A 12163-nucleotide genomic window follows, 5' to 3' on the forward strand; every position below is an offset into this window, starting at 1 on the left:
CTTTAGACCATGGGAGGAATTTAACTGCTGTACAGCTACATAGACAGACTAAAATCTCTAAATCACAATTCTAAATTTCAAAGATAGGGAAATTTAATTTAGTTCAAATTTCAACTCCTATATCAGCTGCGGTTGATGTGAAAAGATCACAAAAAGAAGCTGATTAAAGAGAAATACCTCTGATGATGGTGAAGTAGTTCCAGACAGATCATTTAGAGTGAAATGGACAATTTCAAAGTCGGCTTTATTATTTTATATATTAGCTCAGAATAAGTATAGAAACAAAAGAGAGTTTTATAATGTAATCATCTCTATAAAAAGATATAATTTCATAAACACATATGTCAACATTTAGGGGTAAAACTTAAGTACAATAGTGGGGACTTTGATGAAAAATATGAAAACTCTAATACAAAAGATGTATGTACTGGCCATAATTGCAAAGTCATGGAATCAACCTAAGTGCCTTTCAATAGATGAAAGGATAAAGACATTATGAAACAAATGTTCAATGGAATACTATACAGCTATTTAAAATAATAGTGACTTTTGGGACAAAATGGATGCACCTCAATGTTAAGTGAAATAAGTCAGAAAATGAAAGATAGATACTGGAGGGTTTCACATATCTATGGAATATAAAAACCAAAAACCAAAAAAAAAAAAAAAAACCAACCAAACAAACAAAAAAAAACAGGCAAAGCACAACAGAAATTTTTTCACTTGGGCATTGTGAAAGAATTTAATGATTACCAGAGGGACCAATCAGGAGCAAAGAAGGAGCTGGGGAGGGAAGCAGACAGGGTACTGATACAGGTAATTTGGTGGAGGGTGAAAGAACATACACATGTATGGAAGAGCAAAAAGTTAACCCCAAAATAAAAATTAAGAAAGGAAAATGGATATAAAAGAAACATGATAGAACCTGAGAACACAGGATTCACTTCCATTCCCTATATTTCCTTGGATAATCACAGATTGATCTTTTGTGTAAAATCTATCTTATTTGTAAAATGTGGGTGATTATATTTAGGTTAAAGGCATTTGGGAATAGTTAAAAATAGTACTCATCAAATGCATAATACACAGAGAAATCCACATTATGACAACTTGGTTCTATAAGAATGTGGTCAGCACACACCTTGGGGAAGCACTAAACTAAAAGTTGGTGTTGTAGTGACAATAAAAATGTTGGTTTTTTTCTAGAAAATTCAGTCTGTTGGGCAGCGTAACAAGTATTTAAAAAAAAAAAAAAAGGATTTCCATGATTTCCCTGGTGGCACAATGGGTTAAAGCACTGCATTATGAAACTCTCCAAAGCCATTGCAGCATGAGTTCAATCCCCGGCCAGAGAGCTGACCCACATGGTGTGGCAGACCTCTTCTGACCAGCCTCACTGCTACCCTCAGCAGTGTACTTTGTCAATCTGCCTGTTCTGCTTCCCACTTTGTCTCTGGTGAACCCTCTTACCCACACCTCTGGCCTGTACCCCAGTTTTATATGCATAAATAAATAAATGAATCTTTTTTAAAAAATTAAAAACTGCATCCGTTGGTGACTAGATTGTTGGAAATGGTTTGGATTCATTCATCTGACAAGGTTTTAGAAAGGGCTAAGGGAGCTATAAATACAAGTTTGAAGCAGGTTTTCACAATGCAAAGGAAGGTAGAAAATTCAGTGTGGGTTATTCAAATCACATTCTCTGTGTTCAGTGAAAATGAAACTACTGAAGAAAAGAAATATACATTCACTTTAATAGTATAAGTTCAAAAAGTTAATGCCACAAAACCACTCTTGATCCATTTCAAAATCACCCTTTGCCAGATTTAAATGAAGGAGAAGAATGAAGAAATGATGCTCGTGTGTGATAATTTTAAGACTGCTACTTCAACATGCTAGCTGGTCAAAGCTTGCCAGGGCGATTTATCATCTCAGGACAATTTGTTCACTTCACTTAGAAATTAGAAGTGTGTTTTGGCCAATAAATCTAAATTTATTTTGTAGTAGTCATTTTTCTTAATTGAAGTGTTTTCCAGATGTTGCTTAAGTCTAGTCGTCTGGGCTGTCTTCCAATAAGTGAGGAAAGTTTGATTTCATAGGTTGTCACTGTTGATTTTGTCTAACCTTTGGACTAACTGGTTCATCCCAATATATTTGCACTGATATATAAGACTTCCAGGACACTGGAGAAATTCATCTATCCTTTAACCGGTAAGTGTCAACGTCAATTTGCTTCATAGAACTAGCTCTTTTCAGCTCAGTATGGATATTCTTTATTAAAGGTGCTGGAGAAAGATTTATAAGGACAGGCATTGGAAAGGCTTAGAAAGGATCACATTTGTGCAATATACCTGTTGGAAACTTATAAAATTATACTGAGCATTAAGGGAAAGAGGAAGAGTAACTTCTGTTACATTTTCAGAAGTTAGTTTATTTTACCCACAATTTGATTTAAATCTCACACAGTAAGTATATACTATAGCCTGAATAGAATTTTAAGATGTCTTTTTTTCCTGTTTGGGGGCATTCACAAGTATTAAAATGGTCAATAACAAATATGAGATGGTGACTTAGTTGATGGTTCTTCTGTATTAGATGAAATCTCGATCAAATGTTTATTATAGAATTAAAACTAATTACTTTTTAAAAATCTTGTTTCAAGATGTGATAGGTTTTTCATTAGACCTCATTTCAAAAATTGTGTGTAAAGAGGGCAAGGTTAAGACCAATTTTCTGAGAGTTTAATTTTCTTTTCAGAGAAGACTCGATACCTGAGAACAGCCATGGAGTGGAAAATGCTTCCCGTTCATCTGATGCTGCTGCTTTCTGTTCTCTTGATTCAGCAAGTTTCTTCTCAAGGTACCTCAACCAGCAAAACGACTTTCATTTAACCACTAGAGTTCATCATTCAGTTCTGACTTTTATGAAGTCAAAAGAAATAGGTTTCTAAAAAGGTCTGTTGGTTGGATTTTCCCACAGCACATGAGAGTAAAATCATGTAAAGCAAAATGCTGCTGATTCAGAGGTATTTTGGTATTCACACTTTCTCATGTACTAGGAAATCTTTCAAGAAGTTTCCAGTTTGTCTAAGAATAATTTCTGTACTCACCATTGTTATTGTTCTTTCAAAGGTTTTTAAAAACACAGATTCCTACCTGATATTGTGAGAGAGGCACTGTCATCTGAACTATCAACTGAAAAGAACAATATTTAAATAGCACAAAATATTTGTCAATGTGTTTTTAAGGAAACTTAAGCTGGCAGTTACAGATATCATATTATAATGACCATTTACAATGTTTCAAATGACATTTATTTAATCTTGAAAGTACTCTCTTTTTCACAAGAACTATTCATTCAGGTATGGACTTTACAAATGTCATTTTACATTATAGTCTTTAACTAATCACAGCCATCCAGAAACAGAACTGGTCCTGAATGAAGTTTTTGTTGTTTATTTTCAGAGTGTTAAGGAACCTTTTATAGATCAATTCAGTGAACATATCCACCTTAGTAAATTTGATTTGTGACAATCACACTAAGCTTTGAATTATTGTTTTCTTTTCTGAGAAGCAAATCTGAGGGAAGAAAAATCAAGGTGTATGTTTGTCATTGTGAGATTATATTTGTCAAGTAGACATTTCTAGTAAAATCATTAGAATTCTCCTAACCTGGGCACAAGCAGTAATTTGCTGCAATGGCTAAAGTTTCAGAATCACTTCGATCAAAAAGAAAGCTGGAAAAACACATGACAGCAAATATAAATATTTAATTAGAAGTGAGCTTACTCTGGTTTCTCCAGACCCTTTTGCTCTCTCATAATAATATTACAACACAGGGCAAATTGCCCAAACTCCTTTCCTCTGTTATGTAATCGGTTGTTCACTAGAGTAGTTTTACTTTCTTTCAATAAATGAATTTAAAATATAATGTAAACTTAATAGCAATAAAAATAGGACAGATGTTTAATCTATGAAAATAAACTTTTCCTGTAATAATTGGTTTCCTATTTCTGAAATCTGTGACCTGTAAAAGAATAGTCCATTGATGTTGTCTTGTCTGCTTTCCTTGCCTTCTCAACCTCTTCCCATTTTCTTTTTCATTATATATAATATATGTATTTATATACATACACTATATATGCATTTTTGTATGTATTGTGCAAATATGTATGCAAATGGTCTGAAAATTGTTCTAATATTTGCTGTTTTATTTGCCTATTAAGACTTTAAATTTCCTGGACTCATTATTTTGAGATTTTTCTTCAGTGTCTTTCAGTGTCCCTCTGTGGACTTAAGATATTACATCTGCCAATTTCTATTCCAGAGATGGATTCACATGTTACAATGCTGTGGTTCTCTCTCAGGGAGGTTTTCAAAATTATTTTTTAAATTATATCCAAGGATAATAATAATCCCTTTGGTTTTGTTTGTTCGTACACACACACACACACACACACACACACACACACACACACACTCAGATGCTATTTCAATTTATCTATGCTGTATACTCACTGTAGCAGAGATTGCAAACATCTGGCTCCCCCAGAATTTAAAGAACCTATATACTCACTGGTAGGAGGAGGAAGCCTAGGAAAGTGAGTGCTGGCACCACCAGTTACTTAAGTAATTTATTTTTTTAATTTCTCATTTATTTATTTTCTTTATCCTCAAGAAAGAGACAACTTAATTCGCTGGGAGAACTGGGCTTTAGAATCAGCTAAATAAGTTCCAGTTCTAGGTAGGCTGTTTACTTAAGATGACCACATAGCTTTATTACTAAGTCAGGACATCTGAGGGAAAGAGGTCAATAAAAATAAATAGTAGAAAACCATTGACCCATTATATATATATATATAAAATGCTTAAATGGGTGCCCTTGAGCAAGAAGTTAAAATTTCCATGTTTCCATTTCCCTTGTCTCTAAAGAACGGTGACTAACACTCTTTTGAAACATGTTCACAAGCATTAGGAGTGACGTGCAAGTCAGTGTCCAGCACTGAGATGCTCAGGGAGTGGCCACTGGCCATGGCTGCTGTGGTAGAAGCTGCTACCCCTGCCCCCAGAAAGGGTGCAAAGTCACCCCTCTGCTTGATTTTCAAAAGTGTACTTATATTCTTAGTTTATGAGAATGAAGAGGCAAGATCAAGGTCACAATGAAGACCAATCAGAGCTCCCATTGCTAACTGTCCCCTCCAGACTTACCAAGGATACAATCCTTCCTCACCAGGTGGCTTTGTCCTCATTCAATCTCTTCCTTTCTTTATAAGTCTGGCCATGTTTACACTAGTATTGTGTAATTTTTAGATTTATCAAGCTGTGCAGGGAGATGTGGGGAAGGGTATTCTAGAGATGCCATCTGCAACTGTGATTATAACTGTCAACACTACATGGAGTGCTGTCCCGACTTCAAGAAAGTCTGCACTGAGGGTAAGTCCTGGGAGCCTTCTCCTCTGGCACCAGCGCATCCTGTGAGCACCTCCCCGTGGTCCCTTGCAATGCTGCCCGCACACTTTGCACTTCTTTTTTCTTAAATGCCTCTACCTTCACTTGCATAAATGTCGCGGTGTGCTGTATCTGAGGATGGTGTCAAAGCTTGTATCTGTGGGGGTGGGAGGGGGTTTGGGCAAACTGTACTTGGTCTAGTGCCCAGTAAAATGTCTTGTTTGAAATAGAGGAAAACTGTGACTCTGGAGTCATTAAGCAAATGAAGTAAAGAGTGTTTATTTACTAGCAATAAGAGGTGAATTGCTTGGGGTGGGAACTTTTAATGGTCTCATCAAGGAATCCAGATATAACATAATCTTGTCAACTACTTGGCTTTTTGATATTAACATATTTCTAAATTAAACTATTTTATTGGGGTAACATCGGTTTATAATGCTGTGATTCAGGGCTATGGGACCATAACCACCACGGGGTACCCAGTCCTCCATTGTCTCTTGGGTCCTTCACACCTGATCTCCACTCTCCCCCTTCCCTTCTGGTAGCAAAATAGGCCTTTAAAAATCAAACATTAGTGATTAATGATGAGTTTCAGTTAAATCCCAGAAGGCCAGGAGTTTAAATTATGAATAGTGTTTCACTTGAACATATTTTGGGCCCTTTTATTGGGGCCAATAATTCATATTCAATTTATTAATAGCATAATTAAAATGGTTTCAAAGTTACATTCACTTTAGAATTTGCATAAGAAGCTGATGAATAGATTGCTGCATAACTTACCTATTGTATATGGTAATTATTTCAAATCTGTTTCCATGGGCCACCAATGATCTTAACTAAGGTTTTTGTTGTTGTTTTTTAAATCAGCACACAGACCATGCCAGAAGCTCAGGCTGAAATCTCTCAACTCTATACTTGGCCCAGTGTGTCATAATAAAATCTTCTGCATTATAAATAATTTTTTGGTTTAAACAGTAACCCACTAATGTATTTTTGGAATATATTATTGTAGGGTCCAAATATTCAATTAACAAAAATCTATTATAAAATGATATTATGAGGAGAGGATGATTGAAAGGTGATTCATGATTTAGACATTCTCCAGTTTTCCACTGTGCATACTTGAAAATGATTCAGGCTCCATATCATCTCCTGAAGCCTTGAAGGGCAAAGTTTCCCTCAGTCACCATAGTTCTCTCTTGACTTGGGCTGTCTCCACTTGGGGAAACATCCACTTTCCAATTACAAGGTAAAAAGACAGCAATGCACATTTGGAGCTCAGCTAGAAAGTGGGAAATGATTATTATGTGGTTGCCTACTTAGTAATCCAGAATATTTTGTTTTGCTCTGGGTAGAGCTTTCCTGCAAAGGCCGCTGCTTCGAGTCCTTTGTCAGAGGGAGGGAATGTGACTGTGATGCACAATGTACAAAGTTTGGCAAGTGCTGTCCTGATTACAAGGAATTCTGTGAAGAACGTAAGTACCTCAGCACCAACCAGTGCTTCTCTATACAACCTCACCCTGTACCCACTTTGCTTGACTGATAACATCTGACATGTGGTCCTTTTGTGGTCTTAATGTTACTAACATGCACTATTTCATATTGATTTTGCTTCATCAAGGCAAACTTTTTTTAATAGCACTCCCTGGCTTGGCCAGGTTCTGGTAGCTCAAGAGATGTGCTGAGTAGGGAGGCCAGTGGCTGGGTATGCACGCTTTTTTTCTTGCAGGCAGCTGCAGAGCAGTGCAGGTTAAAGTCAGCTGTAACATACTCATTTGATGACTTGTTTCACTCTCATAGTGCTAACCTCACAAAACCAACTGCCCTTTAAGCTGCTTTCTGTGTCGATGCTTTGAGTGTGTGTTTAAGGAGAGAATTGACACTTTGAACTAGTAAATGATCTGTCAGCTTAAAGGCACTAAATTATAAGTTGGCCAACCAAGAAGTTAACTGTAAAGATACGTCTTTCCCCACCACTCCAATCCCTTCAGTGGTCACCACCGAGATGCCTGTGTGACATAGCAGCAGGAAGGGATAGTCCCACTTGAAATCTCCTCTGATTACAGGCCCTGAGAGTGTAAGACAAATGTCTATTTGCTCAATAGACTTAAACAATAAATTCTTTCCTTTTCCCAAATGTTCTTTCTTAAGTCCTACTTTGTTATAAAAAAAAAAAAAAAGAATACTTGCAGAGGTAAAAGTGAAAATAAGCATCATTTTATTTAAACAAGACTGCACCTCCTGCTTCTTTCAAGCAGTGGAGAAATAGGGTGTTGAGGAACATTTCTTAACTGTGCTGTGTTTTCATTGGAAAGCATTCCAAAACTCATGGAGACAACACCCTCATAATCAAAAACTCAGACTGCAGAGTGCCTACAGCTTTCAGAAGGGTCAACAGTCCTGCCAGATATTTATCCATCGCCCTGGTCATCATTCTGGCTCTGAGACAAAAAAAAAAAAGAATTTATTTTGGGCAGCGAATGGGTGGGGAGAGAAGATGGTGAGAGAATGACGCATTGAGAGAGCTTGTCAGTAAAGACAAAGCTTTACAATATCTAGTGATGGCTCAGCTCTCCTGAGACTTATGGAGAACACAAGGGTTTACAGAGATACATTTACAGGGTTTATTGAGATAGTCTCGGCCCCATCTGAAAATAAAGGAAACACCCAGACCTGCACTGCTTGTTTTTCAAAATAACCACCAAACTGTCTGTAACTCACCACTCAGCTGTTTCAGCTCTGCCACAGATAGGCATCTATGTGTCTGAAAATCATAACACTTCAAGAGTGGAGGAAACTCAGCAGTCCAGTGCCTCTGAACACTGGATGAGTGTGGGTGAGAAAGCACAACAACAATTAAGAGGTGGATTGTGTTGCTCGAGGTCCCCGGTTAATACCTGATAGTTTTCTCAAATCTCAGTATGTGGCATTTTTCTTTGGGCGAAGGAGGGGGTGGTAGGTGGTCAGTGTACAATGCTCCAGGACGATTTGTGTGAGCAGCAGGGTTCCCATGAGACTCCACCCGGCACCTCCCAATTGCTCTCTGGCTTCCTTTTTAATCTGTTTTGTAAGGATCAAAACATGGGAAAGGGATACCAAGGGGGGGGTGGTGACAAAGGATTAAAAATGAACACATCAGACCACAACTGCTGTTCATTTGGGGCAGGATGACAAATGTTAAGGAGAGCAGCATGGAAATGTATGACATTTCTGTGAATTAACAGCCATGTAGGACTTTTGAAATTAAAAAAGTAACACAAGGTAAATTGGCATCATTTGGTTTTGGTGAATATGAAAACAGGAAATTTTACTTCTCTTCTTAAGAGCTTGTGTATTCTGTCATTCATTTGTAGTAATTTATTTTTGTCATCACACAGAAGACAAATACAAAAGATAATGCAAAACTGAATATATTTAAGGTGATCAAATCCCTTCAGAAATATCTAGAAGACAAGCTGAGAAGACAAGGCTTGGAAGGGTTAGTCCATTGCCCAAGGTCTCCATGGTAGAGACTTAAGGGCTTAGAACTGGAATTAGGCCATCTGATTCTGGCGTCTTTTCTCTTTGTCACAATTTATAACACTTTTAGATCCAACATTTTCTAGATATATATCCTCAGAATTCACTGGTGTTATCTGTGTTGTGCTGGGTCATGCCTGCACTGCTTTTCACCAGCATCTGCTCTTGGAGTCAGATGCACCTCTGCCTGTCACAGTTAGAGTTGCTGCTGAGTATAAACAAGATGTTAACTGACCTGTCTCGCTTGGCCTCAGTGCATAAACCCACATCACCACCGTCTCCCAAGACTGCACCTCCGCCTCCAGAAGCTTCTCAAACCATCAAATCAACCTCCAAACGTTCTCCCAAATCACCAAACAAGAAGAAGACTAAGAAAGTTGTAGAATCAGAGGAGATAACAGAAGGTAGGAAGATGACAGACGTTGAAAAAAGGAGGTTTGATAAAACCTCTCACAGAACGATGTCATCTTATGACTCATGAAAGGCACATAACACTTTTTGTTTTAAGTCAAAGTGGAATTCAAAGTATAAATCCTCAGGTATTTATTTTCCTCATTTTCCAAAGCCAACATGTGTTAGGTTAAAATAATCAGAAGCAGCTAATGTCACTGGTTTTTAAGTCCATTAGTTCGTTTGCAGAAAAAAATAATGGATTTTTTGAGTTATGAGAAAGTTGTATAGTCATATTGTTAGTATCTGTGGTAAGTTCAGGTGTCTAGCTTTTAATTGGAAATTAAAAGGTCAATCGAACTGCTGATAAAATCAAAGTCGAACATAGTTGCTGATCAGTAAATAGCATTTCTTGTTATATTTGGACTGGCAGTGCTTTTTAGCTTTAAATCACAGTTGGTGTGATCAATCTTTTTATTTGATTTATAGAACATTCTGTTTCTGAAAATCAAGAATCTTCCTCCTCTTCCTCTTCCTCTTCAACTATTCGGAAAATCAAGTCTTCCAAAAATTCATCTGCTAATAGAGAATTACAGAAGAAACTCCAAGGTTTGAGCATTGATAAAGATCAAAGACTGTATCAATGCCATGTGAACAACAATATTGAAAGTAATCCTTGTTGCTAGAACAATTTGAGGATTTTTTCAATATTTGGGAGGGTATCTAAATTGATACAAAATATTTTTAAAGATAGCACTACTAATCTCTTATAGCCATTACAGCCAAGAGGCTAAGAGTTGACTTCTTAAAGCGAAGGATAAGAAGATGCTATTGCAGCAACTGCTGAGCTGAAGGATGGCGCTAGAGAGCTTACTTATGGTTTCTATTTCAATTCCCGCCTCTTTGCCATCATTTTTCTTTCTTCTCCTTCTCTCTCCCTTTTCATTTTGTTGGTTTTCTTGCTTTCATTTTCCAGATTACCTGTTTTACTTAGCAAATATCAAGTGTTTTGTAATGTAAACCCATTAAATTTTTATGTGCCTCTCTGAGAAAGGCACTATTTGTATATTTTACAAATCCTTCTTTAACTTTTCTAACATATTGTATATTCTATTTGGCTAAGTTTTCAAGATAGAGACTAGTACACTAAGTAGTAGTACACTACAAAGCAGCCTTATTTCCTGCAAAAGAGAAACTTTTTTTGGTGCTTTCAAGTATTTTCTTACTCTAGTACTGTACTTAAAATTTGTATTATAAAACTCATCATGGAAAATTTCAATTATAAAGCAAAGAGAATAGTATAATAAATCTAAACATCCACTACCAGCATCAATATTTGTCACTTCATAGCCAATTTTGATTCAACTTGCTTTCCCTAACCATATTTTTTTCCAGTGAAAGTATGTTTTTTATTTTATATATATTTTTACACCTTTCTTCATTTTGTACATTTTTTCATCACAGTTGTAGGTTCACAGGGATTACAACTGAGCTGAAAATATGCCCATGCATTATTATTTCAGTATATACCTCACTGGACTAATTTAAAAAAAAAATCACTAGTATTAAAATACCAAGATATTAATTCTTTGTTCTGCATTTTATCATTTCCTGAAATGCTAAATTTTTTCTCTGCCCAGGAAATACTGATTTTTAGATACTAGAGTACTGAAGAACTCTGTATCCTGGGTGGTTGTGATTTCCCTTGAAGCTTTATCTCTACATGAATGACCAGATATTTAATCTGGGAGTCATATAGAGAGTATTGCACACAAAGAGCTTCAATCAAGATAGTGAAGTGTCTCAGTAATGTGACCCTTCGGGTCTATAGTTCCCCTATGGGACCTAGCTAAAAGAATCCTATCAAACAGGGTACTTTTGCTGCCATTGCATCCTAATATCCTCTGGGACTGAGAAGTTAGGCAGGCAGAGAAAAGAGCAGCTAACAGCCATGTATGTGGAAACAGGGTTCAACAGAGACTGGTGGTGACTGGAGCAGATCCTTGGATATAGCAGCAAAGAGAATTGGTACAGTGAGTTTGCAATATTTTGGAACTGAATTTCTGGAAGGAACGAAGGGGCACTGAGCAATAAGGAATAAGAAAATTGGAGAAAATGTGGGTCCAGCACATTAATACAGTGTTCTTGACCATGAAAGTGATTTCAAAGTTGCTACTTGCTTCCATGGAAGGGCTCTTAAGCCCTTATATTCACTCCTAAAATAGCCCAATAAGATAGGCCGAACCATTTCACAATAGATATATTAATATATTACTGGAGGTTAGCAATTTGCCCAGAGACACAAAATTTATCAATGATGATGATGGGATCTCTACATCATTATCAGAGAAAAATCAAACTATTCAAAAATAAAACATGTATATATTTTTCTCTCTAGCAAAAGATAAGAAAAAAGCACCTGAAAAAAAACCTAAGCCAGAACCACCAGCCGTAGATGAACCTGGAAGTGGACTGGACAATGTCACCCCAAAGCCTGATATTCCCACCACTAAAAGCAGTAAGGTTACCACACTTCCCAAGATTACAACGGTAAAACCAACAGATCCTAAGCCTACCGTTCCATCTAACTCTGCTACAGACAGTAAAGAGACAACAATTGAAACTAAAGAGACTTCTACAATAAGTAAACAAACTTCAGCGAGTGCAAAAGAGAAGAAGACTACTTCAACTAAAGAGATAAGAAGTGCAGAGAAACCATCTGATGAAGAGTCTGCACCCACGTCTGAAATTCCTACTGAAGCTACATCTAAGGCTGAAACTACAACTAAAGTCCCTGCTCCCACCAC

General features: G+C 36.8%; 1 protein-coding gene across 1 annotated transcript in view; it reads left to right on the forward strand.

Annotated features, from left to right (window-relative positions):
* The first annotated feature begins 2762 nt into the window (after positions 1 to 2762).
* PRG4 (proteoglycan 4) overlaps positions 2763 to 12163 on the forward strand; it is a 15728-nt gene continuing 6327 nt past the window's right edge. Inside the window, exons 1-5 of the mRNA XM_012728923.1 lie at positions 2763 to 2859; positions 5310 to 5432; positions 6803 to 6922; positions 9221 to 9370; positions 11755 to 12158. Of these exons, the coding sequence (XP_012584377.1) occupies positions 2784 to 2859; positions 5310 to 5432; positions 6803 to 6922; positions 9221 to 9370; positions 11755 to 12158 (873 nt within the window). The 5' untranslated portion in view covers positions 2763 to 2783. The remainder of the gene's footprint in view (positions 2860 to 5309; positions 5433 to 6802; positions 6923 to 9220; positions 9371 to 11754; positions 12159 to 12163) is intronic.

The sequence above is a fragment of the Condylura cristata genome, unplaced genomic scaffold, assembly GCF_000260355.1.
Source record: "Condylura cristata isolate star-nosed mole 26May11 unplaced genomic scaffold, ConCri1.0 scaffold00024, whole genome shotgun sequence".
NCBI lineage: Eukaryota > Metazoa > Chordata > Mammalia > Eulipotyphla > Talpidae > Condylura > Condylura cristata.